Here is an 18,434-nt window from a genome sequence, read left to right as displayed (position 1 = left end):
TATCTGGGTCAACTCTTAAAGAACAGAAACTAATCAAAAAATAGCCAGGATTCCCTTTGTTTACTTGGCACTCTCTGCTGAATAGCTTCTAACTAGCTTCCGTCGCGTGCACTTGTGTGGCTGTTAGACACTACACCGTGCTTAGACCAAACAATTTTTTTTAATAGTACCAGTTGCGTGTATTTGTGTTCAAAAAGCAGTGATTTTTGTTTAGAATTAGATTAGAATTTATTTAAATTTTACATCCATCCTACAACATGAGGGAGTAAAATTCTCTGCATTATGACTCCATTGCAATGGAGTGACAAGTGAATTTAAAAGTCTAATGGCTTGTAGAAAAAGACTGTCTTGTAGCCCGTTGGTCCTGGCTTTAATGCTGTGGTACCGTTTGCCAGACGGAAGCAGCTGAAACAGTTTACGGTTGGGGTGACTGGCATCCCCGATGATCTTTCAGACCTTCTTTCTGTACCTGCTGCTATAAATGTCCTCAATGGAGGGAATTTCACATCCACAGATGCGCTGGGCTGCTCATACCACTCTCTGCAGTGCCCAGCGATCAAGGTTGGGGCAGTTCCCGTACCAGGCAGTGATACAGCCAGTCAGGATGCTCTCAATGGTGCCACTGTAGAAGGTCTTGAGAATTTGGGGGCTCGTGCCAGACTTCTTCCGTAACCTGAAGTGGAAGAGACGCTGTTGTGCTTTTTTTTTGCCACAAAGCCAGTGTGTACAGTCCAGGTGAGATCAGTGATGTGTGTCCTGAGGAACTTGAAACTACTCACCCTCTCAACTGCGGAACTGTAATCCATGATCAGCGCTTTCGTTTTTTTGGACATTGAGGGAGAGATTGTTATCTCGGCACCACTGTGTCAGGGTGTCAACCTCTCCTCTGTAGGCTGTCTCATTACTGTTAGAAATAAGGCCAACCAAAGTCGTGTCATCTGCGAATTTGATTAGCAGATCGGAGCTGTGTGTGGCAGCACAGTCGTGGGTGCAAAGGGAGTGGAGGAGGGGACTCAGGACACAACACTGGGGGGCACCTGTGTTGAGGGGCAGAGGTGAGGGAGCCCAGCCTTACCACCTATTGGCAATCCGATAGGAAATCCAGGATCCAGCTGCACAGGGCGGGGTACAGGCCGAGGTCTCTGAGCTTCCTGTCAAGTCTGGAGGGAATGATGGTGTTGAATACTGAACTGTAGTCCAGGAACAGCATTCTACCGTATGCATCCCTCTTCTCCAGGTCAGTGAGGATGGCGTGTACTGCTGTGGCTTTGGCCTCATTAGTAGATAGTTCCGTCAGTAGGTGAATTGTAGGGGGTCCGGCATGCTGCAGATGTAGTCCTTAACCAGCCTCTCAAAGCATTTACTTACAATTGAGTTGAGTGCAACAGGGCACCAATCATTTAGGCATGCTACCTTAGTTTTCTTATGTACAGGGACAATGATGGACGATTTGTAACAGCAGGGCACTACACACTCTGCGAAGGTAGATTAAGAATGTCTGTAAAAACACTAGGCAGCTGTTCAGCACAATTTGAGGATGCACCCTGGGGTGCCGTCCGGCCCCACTGTCTTGTGGCTGACACGTCGGAATGTTCTGCATACCTCAGCCTCAGAGATGACCAGGGTGCAGGTCTCACTGGCGATTCCCCTCGGGGATTCAGTCCTATCAAGCTCGAATTGAGCGTAAAAATATTTAGCTCGTCCAGGAGCAAGGCGGCCATGTTGGCTGTACTGCTGCGTTTCCTCCTGAAGCCCGCGATGGTGTGCAGTCCTTGCCGTACGCTGCATGTGTCATTGTTGCAGAGTTGTGACTGGATTTTGTCCATGTTGCTGATTGGCCACTTTGATGACTCTAAGTAAATCATAGTGGGATCTCCTGAGCTCCTGTTGGTCTCCAGAGGCAAAGGCTTTATCCCCAGGTGACCTCCCAAGTGATGCTATCAACACAGTCTTGTAACATTGAGTCTGAATGGTTGGACCAGCAGTAGATAGTTTTCACTATGGCCGCTTCTTGCTTCAATTTCTGCCCGTAGGCAGGCAGGAGCAAGATGAAGCAATAGTCAGACTCTCCAAACGGAGGGCGGAGAAGTGCTTTGTAGGTGTTATGGAAGGGAGAGTAGCAGTGGCCGAGTATGCTTCCTCCTAGTGTGCTCACCTCGATGTGTTGGCAGAAGTTCAGGTAAGCTCTGGTCAGTGACCCTTGGTTAAGGTCTCCAGCGATGATGAAAGCAGCTTCTGGGTGTGTGGTTATACGGATATTGATGGTTTCACAAAGTTCATTTAGAGCCCGTTCGGTATCAGTCTGTGGTGGGATGTACACAGCTGTAATAACAACAGAGGTAAATTCTCTAGGCAGCCAGAAAGGTTGACAGAGCAGCACAAGGTACTCCAGATCCGGAGAGCAAAGGGATTTGAGGGTGTACGCACTACCTGGGTCACACCAACTATTGTTCACCATGAAACATAATCCCCCACCTTTACTTCCCCCAGAGGGGTCTTTAGACTTGTCTGCTTGGAACACAGAGAATCCGATGGGTTCGATGCCTGGTCTGGTATCTCCTCCAGCCACCAGGTTTTGGTAAAGCATAAGATGTTACAGTGCTTTGTTTCCCCATTGGTGGGAGATTCTGGCTCTCAGCTCACACAGCTTGTTTTCCAGGGACTGTACGTTGGCCAGGAGTATGCTTGGGAACAGCAGTCAATTTGCGCGCCATCTTAACCTGTGTTGGCGCGTGGCCAAGTGGTTAAGGCATCGGTCTAGTGATCTGAAGGTTGCTAGTTCGAGCCTCAGCTGAGGCCATAGTCATAGTCATACTTTATTGATCCCGAGGGAAATTGGGTTTTGTTACAGTTGCACCAACCAAGAACCAAGAACAGAGTATAAACATAGCAATATAAAACCATAAATAATTAAATAATAATATGTAAGTTATGCCAGATAGAAATAAGAACAGGATCAGCCTATTGGCTCAGGGTGTCTGACCCTTCAAGGGAGGAGTTGTAAAGTTTGATGACCACAGGCAGGAATGACTTCCTATGATGCTCAGTATTGCATTTCCGTGGAATGAGTCTCTGGCTGAATGTACTCCTGTGCCCAACCAGTATATTATGTAGTGGATGGGAGACATTGTCCAAGATGGCATGCAACTTAGACAGCATCATTTTTTCAGACACCACCATGAGACAGTCCAGTTCCACCCCCACAACATCGCCGGGCTTACAAATGAGTTTGTTGATTCTGTTGGTGTCTGCTACCCCCAGCCTGCTGCCCCAGCACACAACAGCAAACATGATAGCACTGGCCACCACAGACTCGTAGAACATCCTCACCATCGTCCGGCAGATGTTAAAGGACCTCATTCTCCTCAGGAAATAGAGACGGCTCTGACCCTTCTTGTAGACAGCCTCAGTGTTCTTTGACCAGTCCACTTTATTGTCAATTCGTATCCCCAGGTATTTGTAATCCTGGGCAGCGTGTTGTATCCTTGAGCAAGGCACTTAACCACACATTGCTCTGCGACAACACTGATGCCAAGCTGTATCGGCCCTAGTTTCCTTCCCTTGGACAACATCGGTGGCGTGGAGAGGGGAGACTTGCAGCATGGGCAACTGCCGGTCTTCCATACAACCTTGCCCAGGCCTGCGCCCTGGAAACCTTCCAAGGCACAAATCCATGGTCTCACAAGACTAACAGATGCCTATTAACCTAACCACGCCGACTCTTCTTTCTTGTCTTCAGCGACACTTCCTCAGTAATGCCGGTGTGGTGAATGAACCTCCCCTCATTCATGCGAGCAGGGGTCCCAGTGGTAGAGAGGCGGCACATTATGACTGAATGCCATCTTTCCGATGTTCAAAAGAGAATAAGAAGCTCAGAAAGAAGTAGAGAGAGAAACAGAAAATTACAATGCCAATTCAGAGTACATGACACGGCTGCTGTACATGGCATAGTTGGCAAGAAATAAGCAGTAAGACAATTCAGAACTGTTTTGCTCACTGTGGCTTGGAGATGCCAGAAATGGCCAGAGTGAAAATTAAACTACTTTATTACTTCAAAAAGTTAGGAACTACAAAGAATTTGAAGATATTGACAATCATCTTGAATGCTACAATGAAAATGAAGATTTGGCAGATGCAATCATAAAACAAAAGGCATGAAGGCATCTATTATCTGCACTAATTTTGTTCATTTACAGTCAATCAAAAGAATACAGCAGCATACAATCGATGAATTCCTCCATCAATAAATATGAGGAAGTAATACGCAGTTTTATAGTAGTATAGTCGTTTTCTTTGTATACCTTTTCACTATTTCCATGAAACTTGGTCTAACTGGGCAGCCATTTAATTAGGCCAAGCTGTACCAATCCCAATGTGCCCCAATGAACAGGAATCCACCGTACTACTGTTTCACTTTTAATTCCCTCAAGTCTGCAGTTTAATTCCTTCTTCCACTGTTTATTCAGTTCCATTGCTGCAGTGCATCAGGACATCTGACTGACACTCTAGGAAATGGATAACTATTGTTTAATTCTGGCTTGGTCCCTACAGGGCTGTCTAACAGGAGTGTCAGACAGGAACCGTTTTCTAAACTGGAAGGCAATCTTTCAATATACATCAGAAATAGTGACAGACTTGAGCTGTCACAAAATGTTTCTTTTGCAACAGTTCCTTCCTCCTCTAAACAGGCTTACACAGCAACCTATCAATCAGATTCAGAATCACGTTTATTGTCACTGACATATGTCCTGAAATTTGTTGTTTTACAGCAGTACAGTGCAATACAAAATAATTACTATAAATTACAATATAAAACATATAGAAAAGATTAAGTAGTAAAAATAGAAAGCAAAATAGTGAAGTAGTGTCATGTGTTCGTTGTCTGATGGCAGTGGGTAAGGAAGTTGAGTGTGGGTCTTCAGGCTCCTGTACCTCCTTCCTGATGGCAGCCATGAGAAGAGGGCACGTCCTGAGCGAAGGGGGTCCTCAGTGATGAACGCTGCCTTCTGGAGGCATCGCCTTTTGAAGAATTCCTTGATGCTAGGGAGTCCAGTGGCCACAACGATGCTGTCTGAGTTTACAAGTTTTCTTCAAGCTCCTGTGCCTCGAAGGCTAAAGCCTGCTGGCCCAGCGTGGAGCAGATTCCATGTGTGGGTGAGAGGGGAGGCAGGCTGGTTTTGGTGTTGAGTCCCAAGTGATGTGGACATGCTCTGTTGGTGCCGGAATGTGCGGTGACACATGTGGCCTGCCCCCAGCACATCCTTAAGTTGCGTTGGTTGTTAACTGGAAGGACGCATTTCACTGTGTGTTTGAATGTACATGTGATAACGAATCGGAAGCTGAATCCCCCTGATGGTAATAATGAGGATGGGGCGTCTGGTGAGGTGGGGCTCCTGACCGGTGGATGCTACCTTTAATAATCAATTCCACCAGATTAAGACAAAACATACACGCAGTGGCCACTTTATTAGGTACACCAGCACACCTGCTTGTTAATACAAATATCATCAATCAATCATTTTGCAGCAACTCAATGCCTAAGAGCATGCAGACATGGCCAAGAGGTTCAGTTGCAGTACATTTTTTTTTCCTGCTGGCGGTTTGATGCTTATCTTTAGAAGCTTTTTGTGTGACGCATGGCTCCAGGGTTGAACACCTAATGGTTTTTTTTCTCTCACTTTTCTTTGCTTTAGTAGGATTTTTTTTCCCTCTTTGTTTTTGTCACCAAAATTTTTTTTCAATCTTTAAAACAATGTTTTTTTTTCTCTTGAGACATTGTAAGTGTTGCCTACTTTGATATACTCTTGTTAATTTTGGACAATAATAATAAAATGATTTGAAAAGAAAGAAAGAGGTTCAGTTGTTGTTCAGACCAAACATCAGAATGGGGAAGAAATGTGACTTTGTCCCTGGAATGATTGTTGGTGCCAGATAGGGTGGTTTGAGTATCTCAGAAACTGCTGATCTCCTGGGATTTTCACACAACAGTCTCTAGAGTTTACAGAGAATGGTATGAGAAACAAAAAGCATTCAATGAGCAGCAGTTTCGTGGGTGAAAATTCCTTGTTACTGATAAGGTCAGAGAATAGCCAGACTGGTTCAAGTTGGCAGAAAGGTGACAGTAACTCAAATAACCATGCCTCACAACAGTGGTGTGCAGAAGAACATCTCTGAGCAGACAACACATCAAATCTTTAAGTGGATAGGCTACAGCAGTAGAAGGCCACACCAGGTTCCATTCTTGTACGTAATAATGTGGCCACTGTGAGCATATTGTACTTGTCTAAGAATTGGAAGCATTTTCAGTGTAACGTATAGGGCCAGATAGTAAAGTGTAAACCCTTGCTTACATTGAAGATCGCTGCATGTGGATTGGGAAGTACAGTACAATGGTCTAAAGCAGGGCTTACCAACCTGGGCTCCATGGACCCCTCCCCTTACGTAATGATATTGATTGGTCCATGGCATAAAACAGGTTGGGGACCCCTGCTCTAAAGCATCTGAATCAGAATCAGGTTTAATATCACTGGCATAATTTGTGAAATATGTTATTTTGCTGTAGCAGTACATTGCAATACATAATAACTACATACAGTGGCATGCAAAAGTTTGGGCGCCCTGGTCAAAATTTCTGTTACTGTGAATAGCTAAGTGAGTAAGATGAACTGATTTCCAAAAGGCATAAAGTTAAAGATGACACATTACTTTAATATTTTAAGCAAGAAAACGTTTTTATTTCCATCTTTTACAGTTTCAAAATAACAAAGAAGGAAAAGAGCCCGAAGCAAAAGTTTGGGCACCCTGCAAGGCAGTACTTAGTAACACCCCTTTTGGCAAGTATCACAGCTTGTAACCGCTTTCTGTAGCTAGCTAAGCGTCTTTCAATTCTTGTTTGGGGGATTTTCGCCCATTCTTCCTTGGAAAAGGCTTCTAGTTCTGCGAGACTCTTGGGCCGTCTTGCATGCACTGCTCTTTTGAGGTCTATCCACAGATCTTTGATGACGTTTAGGTGGGGGGACTGTGAGGGCCATGGCAAAACCTTCATCTTGCACCTCTTGAGGTAGACCATTGTGGATCTTGAGGTGTGTTTAGGATCATTATCCTGTTGTAGAAGCCATCCTCATTTCACCTTCAGCTTTTTTACAGATGGTGTGATGTTTGCTTCCAGAATTTTCTGGTATTTAATTGAATTCATTCTTCCCTCTACCAGTGAAATGTTCCCCATGCCACTGGCTGCAACACAAACCAAAAGCATGATCGATCCACCCCCGTGTTTAACAGTTGGAGAGGTGTCTTTTCATGAAATTCTGCACCCTTTTTTCTCCAAACATACCTTTGCTCATTGAGGCCAAAAACTTCTATTTTAACTTCATCAGTCCACAGGACTTGTTTCCAAAATGCAACAGGCTTGTTTAGATGGTCCTTAGCAAACTTCTGACACTGAATTTTGTGGTGAGGACGCAGGAAAAGTTTTCTTCTTATGATTCTTCCATGAAGGTCATATTTGTGCAGGTGTCGCTGCACAGTAGAACAGTTCACCACCACTAGAGCCTGCTAAATCTTCCTGAAGGTCTTTTGCAGTCAAATGGGGGTTTTGATTTGCCTTTCCAGCAATCCTACGAGCAGTTCTCTGGGAAAGTTTTCTTGGTCTTCCAGACCTCAACTTGACCTCCACCGTTCCTGTTAACTGCCATTTCTTAATTACATTACAAACTAAGGAAACGGCTACCTGAAAACGCTTTGCTATCTTCTTATAGCCTTCTCCTGCTTTGTGGGCATCATTTATTTTAATTTTCAGAGTGCTAGGCAGCTGCTCAGAGGAGCCCATGGCTGCTGATTGTTGGGACAAGGTTTCAGAAGTCAGGGTATTTATAAAGCTTTGAAATTTGCATCGCCTGGCCTTTCCTAATGATGATTGTGAAGCCATAGCCCGAACAAGCTAATTAAGGTCTGAGACCTTGGTAAAAGTTATCTGAGAGCTCAAGTCTCTTGGGGTGCCCAAACTTTTGCATGGTGCTCCTTTCCTTTTTTCCCCGCTCTAAGATTGTACAAAACAAAAACTATACACTAATCTTGCTTAAAATGTTGAAAAGAATGTTTCATCTTTAACTTTATGACTTTTGGAGATCAGTTCATCTTCTACTCATTTAACTATTCACAGGAACAGAAATTTTGACCAGGGGTGCCCAAACTTTTGCAAGCCACTGTGTGTGTGTGTGTGTGTGTGTGTGTGTGTGTGTGTGTGTGTGTGTGTGTGTGTGTGTGTGTGTGTGTGTGTGTGTGTGTGTGTGCGCGCGCGTATATGTGTGTGTGTATATATATAGACAGACAGACAGACACACACACACACCCACACACACACACATCATTTTCTTGGTAGCTCTGGGTTTTTATGGGATCTGGTTTGCCAGCCCATTGCCCAACGCTCCTCGTTTCACAGCTGGGCTTGGGACTAATCCCCCATGATGGAGCAGGCAGAGTTTACAGCTTTATGCTGCTATTTTCGAGCCTGTGCAGTGGTCTCTCCATACCAGACAGTGATGCTCCATATGCATGGGGCAGAACTTCTCTCCCTACATATGGGTTCATTGCAGCACGTACAACATTCCTCACTCGGAAAGAGTGCCTATGCACATACTACACACGAGGAAGAGAACTGGTGACATGAAGAAACAGCAGCTTAACACAACAGAGTTGTGTAGATAAAGGGAAAACGACATCTGTGTGGGTCATCACACTCATTTTATCAACAAACAGGTAATTTATTAATGGGCTGGAGAAATAAAGCTGTTCATTCAGTAGAATCAGATTAAGCATGGAATGCCATTTTCTTTCTTGAAAATTCCGAGCAGAGAACGATTAACGATGTCAGAGAGATCTGTATAGCTCCCAGAGTAAGACTACTACATGCTTAGTGATCACAAAACCATTTGTTTATTTTACACATTACAATGGAATAAGCTGACCCTTTAACCTGCTCTGAGATCAATCTAACCCTTCCCTCCTACACAGCACTCCATTTTTCTGTCATCCACGTGACTAAGAGTCTCTTAAATATCCCTAATGTATCTGCATCTCTGTAGGGTGTTCCATGCACCCACCACATATACAGTCTTTTTCCTAAGGTGGGGGGAGTCTAAAACTGGATGGATAAGGAGAGGGCAATTTAAAGGGGATATGTGGCAGTTTAGAGGGGGGGGTATGTGGCAATTTAGAGGGGGGTATGTCGAGCAAGCTGCCAGAAGAAACCAGAGAAACAAGTACCACTGCAACATTTAAAAGACACCTGGACAGGTACGTGGATTCATCAGGGGGATATGCACCAAATATCAGCAAATGGACTGACTCGGGAAGACAACTTGAATCAAAATCAAGTTTAGTATCACTGGCAGAAATCTGATGGAAGAAGAAGCTGTTCCTGACACGTTGACTGTGTGTCTTCAGGCTCCTGTACCTCCTCCTTGATAGTAGCAATGAGAAGAGGGCACGTCCTTGGTGCTCAGTGCATGAGTTGGCTCTGTGCTCCATGACTCTATCCCAGGAATGCGCCAGATCCCAACCTCCGCCTAGATTCTAAAAGTCCTTCTTCAATGTTAACAAACTGTGCCTGTGTTAAATTTGAATCCAATTCCTGTAGATAACGGATGGAGGTCAGAAGAGCCGTGTTCCTGTGAATGAATCAGTCTGTAGAAATGGACTAGAGTGCTGCTCTCTGATATCAAACCTATCAGTTACTCATGGGCAACCACCGCAAGAACACCAGCATAACGATTTTTAAAAGTAGTCCATAAGACTTACGACATCCTTCTGTTCTACGACTGTGCCCTCTGGTCCCAGACTCCCCCACTATAGGAAACACCCTCTCTAGATCCACTCTGTAGAGGCCTTTCAATATTGGGTAAGTTTCAATGAGATTCCCCCTTCTAAACACCAGTGAATACAGGCCCCAGAGCCATCAACTGCTGCTCATGTTAACCCTTTTGTTCTCGCAGTCATTGTCATGTACCTCTGAACCCTGGTCACTCCAGCTAACCAGACATCCGAGAATGAATAAACATAGGTTGCAACTTACCACGGGCAGTAGCACCTCCCATTTGTGCTGGGACACGGGGAACTGCCAAGATCAAAGGGAGTGGTCCGCCATAGTCTGCACGAGTGCTCCCTCAGCCATGCACAACTTACACTTTCCAAGAGGCAAGGCCAAGGTCATCCAACTGGAAAAAACGTCAGTAATCCCCCTTTTCACACGTGGAGAAGTGATACTTACCCTTCTCGCTCAATGTGAGGGAGGGACTTGGAAGCGTTTTGGAAATGCCTTCGATGAAACGAGCTGGTGAAATGTAATTTCTCAGGTTGTAGGTCCCATGTAGCTCCACTGCAAGAGAAAACCCGCAAACATTATAACCTACAGGGGAACAGACTGGTGTCTGGCTGTCTCCGGATCCAAAAGCAACTGGCCTAGACATGAGAAACTCCATTATTCACTCTGCTTTTCAGAACGGGTTGGTATATCCCAGGAGTGTGCAAAATGATACAGCGGCAAAATCTGAGCCTCTCAGGAGGTAAAGCTAGAGACAGATGCAGAGGAGTAAGGAATTGACCAAGATATTATGGAGAGGGTCCAGAGAAGGTTCACGGGAATGATCCCAAGAATGAAAGGGTTAATATATGAGGAGTGTTTGATGGCCCTGGGCCTGTACTCACTAGAGTTTGGAAGAATGAGGAGAGGATCTTATTGAAATCTATTGAATATTGAAAAGCCAAGATAGAGTGGATGTTTAGATGTGTGAGAGTCTAGGACAAGAGGACACAGTCTCAGAATAAAAGGATGTTCCTTTAGAACAGAGATGAAGGGGAATTTCTTTAGCCACAGGGTGGTGAGTTTGTGAAATTCATTGCCACAGATGGCTGTGGAAGCCAAGTCCTTGGGTATATTGAAAGCAGAAGTTGATAGGTTCTTGATAGTCAGGGGATCAAATAATATGGGGAGAAGGCAGGAGAATGGAGCTTAGAGGGATAGTAAATCAGCCATGATGGAATGGCAGAGCAGACTCGATGAACCGAATGGCCTAATTCTGCTCCTACGTCTCACGGTCCGAACAAGTAGTTTTCCTTCCTTCTTCCTCATAGAAGTATCTAAGTGGAAATTGCAGGCAACAAAGGAACTAGTGACAGCGTGAGAAATACCAGATAGTATTAGTGAAGAGCAAGTGCTAGAAAAAATGGCCAAAATCATTGGGGTGGGCCGGACAGAGAGCAGATACATCTGCAGTAATCTTCAAAACTTGCAGGTTTCTGGAACATGGCTGCTAGGAAGAAAGGCTACAAACAGAACACTGCTAGTCAAGCAAAGAAGAAAAGGACAGGCACCCGAGAAAGTGGAAATCAGAGCAACACACTCAAAATGCTGGGGGAGCCCAGCGGGTCAGGCAGCATCTACGGAAAAAAGTAAATAGTCAGCATTTCAGGTTATTCTCATTAGCAAGAAAATACAATATGCAAGAAATGTTGGAGTACAGAGGGGCCTAGAACACAAACATTTAACATTTGCGTACAATGAGCAATTAGGAAGACAAAAGTAGATTGGTCATTATTACAGCAGGAGGGTAATCATTTTCAGCAGCCGTATTTCATCCAAAAACCAAGTCAACTGATCAGAAACACAAGATTCTGCAGATGCTGGAAATCCAGAGCAACACTCACAAAATGCTGGCGGAACTCAGCAGGTCAGACAGCATCGATGAAACTGAATAAACTGTTGATGTTTCGGGCCGAGACCCTTCCTCGGGACTGTTTCAACTGATCAGCATTATTTGGAAAACAAAAAATTCTGCAGATGCTGGAAATCTTGAGGAACTTAGCAGGTCAGGCAGCATATATGCAAATAATGAACAGTTGAGGCCGACACCCTCCTCCAGGACAGGACAGGACATGAAAGGAAAGGAAAGGAAGGAGTAATAAGCTGGAATAAGAAGGTTGGGGTGAGAAGGGCAAAAGTATCGTGAGTATTTTTTGTATTTTTGTGGAGAATTTTTTGCTGAAACTATACAGGACTTGGCCGAGTCTGTAATCGGAATGATGTGCAGTTTTAACCCCATTACCCAAGAATGGCCATTCACTCCCGAGAGATGTGCACTGAGAATCTACCAGACTGCTGAAATTAGAAAGTTAGCGATGGAGAGGAAGTCATGCAGGAAAAGCCGACAGTGGTGCTAGAAAGTTTGTCAACCCTTTAGAATTTTCTCCATTTCTGAATAAATATGACCTAAAATGTGATCAGATCTTCACACAAGTCCTACAACTAGACGAAGAGAACCCAGTTGGGTTTATAAGCTCCCAATCGCCTACATTTCAAAAGCCTCTGACAACCAAGTCCAGCACTTGGCCTTCATGTGTGGCTTAGGTAGTAAGTCCGGTGGAGCCATTTCTACTGACAGGAGAAAGGGGCAAAGGTGGGTTACTGGCAACCTTGAAACCAGTCGCTCTGGGCAGATGGGGCTCGTCAGCCGTGGTTGGCAGCTCAGCTAGGAGAAGGGAAACTGATTTCAAAGCTCCGCTGCCTCGCTCATGCAGGAAGGCTTCGGGAGTAAACCCCAAGGAAAAATATGGAGCTGGAGTCCTTACGTTGAGGTCAATGCCGACTGACAACTCCTGCAGTTCCACTGGTGCCAAACTGTATCTGTCTCTGTTGTGACTTTGGATTTATCAGCTGCACGGAGGGGGGGAGCCTGTTGCATGGGGCTCTCCATATCGTACTGCCCTGGCTTGCGTACGACAGCTAGGGTCAACCCCAACCATCGGAGGGCCTCCTAGATGTACAGACAGATGACAATAAACTTGAACTTGACTTGACTTGAAAGAAAAGTTATCTTATTAAAGCACATAGTATTTGGAGAAAAAGTGAAATGTTTGATGCAGATAGACAGCTTCCTCTTGCTGATGTGTGGGGAGTGCAAAGCCAGAAGACAACAGCTACTGGTCAGGACTCATCAGAGGAAACATGATTTAAAATCAGTGCATTATGAGTGTTTGGAATTCTCCAAATAGGGCTCTGTCTTCATTTACAGTGTTTACTCAAGGCTGAGACTGATAAATCTTTGGACACTAAGATAGGAGGGATTATGGAAGTGGAAATCAACTATAAACCTGAGGGGAGCTAAGGTACCGGTGACCCCTGTTTCCATCCAGGGGGTCAGTGTGGACATGGATTACAAATACCTAGGGATACAAATTGACAATAAACTGGACTGGTCAAAGAACACTAAGAAGGGTCAGAACCGTCTCTATTTCCTGAGAAGACTGAGGTTCTTTAACATCTGCCGGACGATTCTGAGGATGTTCTACAAGTCTGTGGTGGCCAGTGCTATCATGTTTGCTGTTGTGTTCTGGGGCAGCAGGCTGAGGGTAGCAGACACCAACAGAATCAACAAACTCATTCGTAAGGCCAGTGATGTTGTGGGGATGGAACTGGACTCTCTGACGGTGGTGTCTGAAAAGAGGATGCTGTCCAAGTTGCATGCCATCTTGGACAATGTCTCCCATCCACTACATAATGTACTGGTTGGGCACAGGAGTACATTCAGCCAGAGACTCATTCCACCGAGATGCAACACAGAGCGTCATAGGAGGTCATTCTTGCCTGGGGCCATCAAATTTTACAACTCCTCCCTTGGAGAGTCAGACACCCTGAGCCAATAGGCTGGTCCTGGACTTATTTCATAATTTACTGGCATAATTTACATATTACTATTTAACTATTTATGGTTCTATTACTATTTATTATTTATGGTGCAACTGTAACGAAAACCAATTTCCCCCGGGATCAATAAAGTATTACTATGACTATGAAATCAACTATAAACTTACTGAACAGCAAAGTGAGCTGAGAGACTGAAGCCTTCTCTTGTACCTTTGTTCCACATTTCTAATGTTTATATATATATATATATATATATATATATATATATATAACTCCACCATGGACGGTCCCAAGCACAGCTGCGAAAGGAGGAGGGTAGGGCATTGGGCTAGCAACCCCATCCCATAAAAACTCAGAGCTTCAGAAGCTCCAATGTAAGCTCCGAAGACCTCGTTCTTGAAGGCAGAGGACTCTGGCGAGCTGCTCTCGGCGGCCTATGTCCCAGCAGGGGTGACAGGTTTAAGAGATGAGAGAGATACATTGCATCCTTCTGATTTAGGATTTTGATCTGCTTTCTTTCTTTGCAGCAGATTCAGCTTTAACTTATTTATCTATCGCACGTATATCAAAACATTGTGACATGTGAATCATATCATTTAGACCCCACAGCAGACTGAAAGAATCGATGACATTCTCCCAGGTTCAGCTACAAGCTCCACGACATGCAATAACGTAATATCTTCCCAGCAACCACCCCCGCCCCCACCCCAGACTTGTTATGTACACGCACACATTGTACAGTGGATTCCAGTTTACTTGGCCATTGGTGAATCAGGACAGCCACTTACTTGGAACAACTCGTAAAAAACAAAACTAATCAAGTAAATAGCCAGGATTTCCTCGTTTATCTGGGACACTATGTTGCTTAATTGGGAAAGAGACTCTTGCTGAACAGTTTCTAACTGGCATCAGTCGTGTGTATTTATGTGGCCGTTAGACACTACACTGTGCTTAGAGCAAACAGTTTTTAAATAGCGTTGTGTGTGTGTGTGTGTGTGTGTGTGTGTGTGTGTGTGTGTGTGTGTGTGTGTGTGTGTGTGTGTGTTAGTTATTGTTATCACTGGTAGCTGGCAAGAAATAAGCAGTAAGACAACTTGGAACTCTCTTGCTCACCGCAGTTTCAAGCATTCAGGCTTGGAGATGCCAGAAAGTGCTGCGAGTGAAAATGAAACTATTTCACTACCTCAACAGGTTGGGAACTATGAAGAATTTGAAGGTTTCAACAATCATTTTGAATGTTACAATGAAAATGAAGGTTTGGAGGATGCAATTGTCAAAAGCATTGTAGGAACGTGTGGAAGTTGTGGTTAAAGCAAGGATAGCCTGGGGCAATTGTAGTCAGTCAAGCAAGACCTTTGAAGTGAGACTGCAGACCAGATAGACTATGACAATGTGTTCTTAAACCAGGCGAATGCGGCCTCTGTACTGAGATTTTTCTAGCAACACACATCAAAGTTGCTGGTGAACGCAGCAGGCCAGGCAGCATCTCTAGGAAGAGGTACAGTCGACGTTTTGGGCCGAGACCCTTCATCAGGACTAACTGAAAGAAGAGCGAGTAAGATATTTGAAAGTAGGAGGGGGAGGGGGAGATCCAAAATGATAGGAGAAGACAGGAGGTGGAGGGATGGAGCCAAGAGCTGAACAGTTGATTTTTCTAGAAAGATCTTCCTAAACATATTTACCAATAGGTGGTGCCAGAGACAAGATAACAGAAGGATGTGAAACAAACCCAAGAACGCAGGCTCTGTTGTCTTTACTAACTCCAAAATAGCATCAGCTGTCCCCCTGAAGTTTCGATTGACTTTAACACCTCTTCTGTGAATACCGATTGATCTTGTGAGTAAATAATTCAAATATATACAATTTACAATTATCAATATCCGTAGAGATAAGCCAGTTCTGTACAAAAACAGTAGTTTTCTGTACAGACTTCAGAACAGTATGGGTGACAGGGGCCCATGCTGTTCTCCTTCAGCACAAGCAAAAAGAAAAAGAATCCTTAAGTTGTAAGAGTGCGTGTGTTCTGGGCCCAGCTATCTTACTTAGGTGATGACCGTTATTTCAATAAAGGCAGTCCATATCTGCACTGATTTTGTTCATTTACAGTCAATCAAAGAACATGGCAGCATACACTGGCTTAATTCCTTCATTGGTAACGATTATGAACTAGTACTCAGTTTTATAGTACTGTAGTAATATTGGTAGTCTTCTAATTTGCTCCGTATTTCATTTAAATTCTCAGTTAAAAGGGAGCATGCCTTTTTTTAAAAATACCTTTTTAGCTACTTCCATGAAACTTTGGTTAAATGGAGCAGCTGCTTAATTGGGCCAAAATGTACTGGTCCCAATGAGTCCCGATTAACCAGAATTCACCGTATTTCCACCAACCCTCTCTACCCCCCACCCCCAAGATGTTCAGTTTACTGTGCTACTCTCCATCTCCAGAAAGTATTTAAGATACAAAATTCTAAAAACAGGAAATGGAAGAGAATGAATTGATAAAAGATGAAATCTGTTCCCCATCACCTCCACTACCATCGATTCTTAGCCAAGCATTCTTGCTATATTTGGCACTGACGATAGTCGGAAGAGACAGCAGAAGTTATGAACTGGCAGAGGAACAGAGCTACATAACAGACTGCAATATGCCAGTATCAAAAAATAACACCCAAAGCTAACAGCACATAGGATGCATTGGCAGTAGAGAAGAGAGAGTGGAGAGAATGAAAAGAAGAACAAGAAATCCCAAGAGGTTCAATAACCCAGAGTTATGTCTACATTTCCTCAAGCAACGGATCCAGGAGAGCATTTGTTAGGCTTACATTTCTCTACTCATCCAATTAACTGGTTTCATATAGTAAATGCAGAACAGTCTCTAAATAAATAATACATTATAAGCAAAATAACATTCAATTTATCTCCTATTCCTAAAGGATCAGGGTATTCTATTCCTGGGAGCTGAAGTTACAGTATTTTAAGAACGAGCAAACCTGGGAAGCAATGAGTTCCTTGGGGATGTTGGAACCCCCACCCAGGCATTCCACATTCTGAACGCAGCAAGTCACAACAGTTTCTATTTCTCTTTAGTGATACACAGCATGGGTACAGGCCCTTCGGAACCCGAGAGCCAGCGCTGCCCAATTACACCCATCTAATGAAATAACTGACCAACCCGTATGTCTTTGGAATCAGGAAAATAACCCGAGCACCCGGAGGAGACACAAGTGGTCACGGAGAGAATGTACAGACTCCTTAGAGACTGCAGTGGGAATTGAACCCACGTCACTGGCACAGTAATAGTGTTACACAATACGTCAAATGAAAAATCAAGCTCTTCGCAACTCCTTTTGAAATTCAAATCTTTTATTCGGTAGGTGGGAGGTGTACAATCAGTTTATTTTTGCATTGTTTCTCCAGCTGCACTTATCAATGAACCCCCCCAGCCAAACATTACAAAGTACGTTGCCCTCCTGTAACATCCTTATCAATGAACCCCCCCCAAGCATTAGAGTACGTTCCACTCCTATAAATATTAAACATGCTCCCTGCTCATCAGCCTTGAATCTGTAAGGTACATCCTAATCCCAAAGCTTCCCACAGGCCCCAACTTATATCAGGCCTACACACAGATATCTATCTTGGCATCTACGCCACACGAGGTTTCGAATAGTCAAAGCACTGAGAAGAAGAGAAAGGTTAAGTAATATTGCAGTCCCCCAATATCTTGGAAGGAAGTGGGGCACTGGAAAGTCCTGCAAGCTGCGGAGAAAAGCTGTTGGACATAGCCAGTTAACAGCATGCATGGAAAAGTAAAAGTACCTACCTAATGTTTTCAAAGGAGTTAACTGCCCAGATGTCCGTCCCCAGAATGTCGTAAGACGTCTCTTGGTTACTGATCTGGAAACAAGAGAAACGAGATGCACAGAATCAGCATTAGTACAAACCCTGGATGTTGATTATATAATAAACTGATGAAGGGTCTCAGCCTGACACATCAACTCATTATTCCTCTCCATAGATGCTCCAGCATTTTGTGTATTTTGCTGTGGAAATCCAACACCTGCAGAATCCCTTGAGTTTATTACATATTGCACGCAACATTACGTTACCGCACACTACAGGCCCTTCAGCCTACAATGTTGTACCAACTCCTTCTTTAACCCACTTGAAGATCAATCTAACCCTTTCCACGCACACAGCCCTCCATTTTTTGCTGTCATCCATATGCTGAAGTTGCTAGGTTTCATGCAGTGGTGGCAAATTCTACACAGAAAGTCATAGGTTCAAACTGCACACCAAAGACCTGACCATATAATCTGGGTTGACACAGCAGTGAGAAAATGCTATGTTAATTACATATATCATCCTGGGAAAGGTTTCACTGCTAATGTAATGGTCTTTCTGTAGAAGCAGTGTTTGGGTTATGGTTAGAGGTAACGGGTGCTTTGGAATCACAAAATAATCTGTAGATGCTGGGGTCAAAGCAACACTCACAACACACTGGAGGAACTCAGCAGGTCGGGCAGCATCCGTGGAAACGATTAGTCAACGTTTCGGGCCGGAACCCTTCGTCAGGACAGTAGAGGGAAGGGGCAGAGGCCCTATAAAGAAGGTGGGGGGAGGGTGAGAAGGAGAAGGCTGGTAGGTTCCAGGTGAAAAACCAGTAAGGGGAAAGATAAAGGGGTGGGAGAGGGGAAGCAGGGAGATGATAGGCAGGAAAAGTGAAGAAGGAATA

At 44.3% G+C, this 18,434-nt stretch overlaps 1 protein-coding gene across 4 annotated transcripts in view; it reads right to left on the bottom strand.

Annotated features, from left to right (window-relative positions):
• The window catches only part of ctif (CBP80/20-dependent translation initiation factor), a 216,768-nt gene that overhangs the window by 96,731 nt on the left and 101,603 nt on the right, over nucleotides 1-18,434 (bottom strand). For 3 of the 4 annotated variants that reach the window (XM_072252173.1, XM_072252175.1, XM_072252174.1), the window contains 2 exons: nucleotides 17,523-17,596; nucleotides 10,268-10,375 (listed from right to left, as the gene is read on the bottom strand). In XM_072252173.1, coding sequence (XP_072108274.1) covers nucleotides 10,268-10,375; nucleotides 17,523-17,596 — 182 coding nt within the window. The remainder of the gene's footprint in view (nucleotides 1-10,267; nucleotides 10,376-17,522; nucleotides 17,597-18,434) is intronic. The other variant, XM_072252176.1, reaches the window with a different exon arrangement.

Source organism: Mobula birostris, chromosome 3 (genome assembly GCF_030028105.1).
Source record: "Mobula birostris isolate sMobBir1 chromosome 3, sMobBir1.hap1, whole genome shotgun sequence".
NCBI lineage: Eukaryota > Metazoa > Chordata > Chondrichthyes > Myliobatiformes > Myliobatidae > Mobula > Mobula birostris.
The sequence above is the reverse complement of the archived record's forward strand: the minus strand, read 5'-3'. Positions and strand labels throughout refer to the sequence as shown.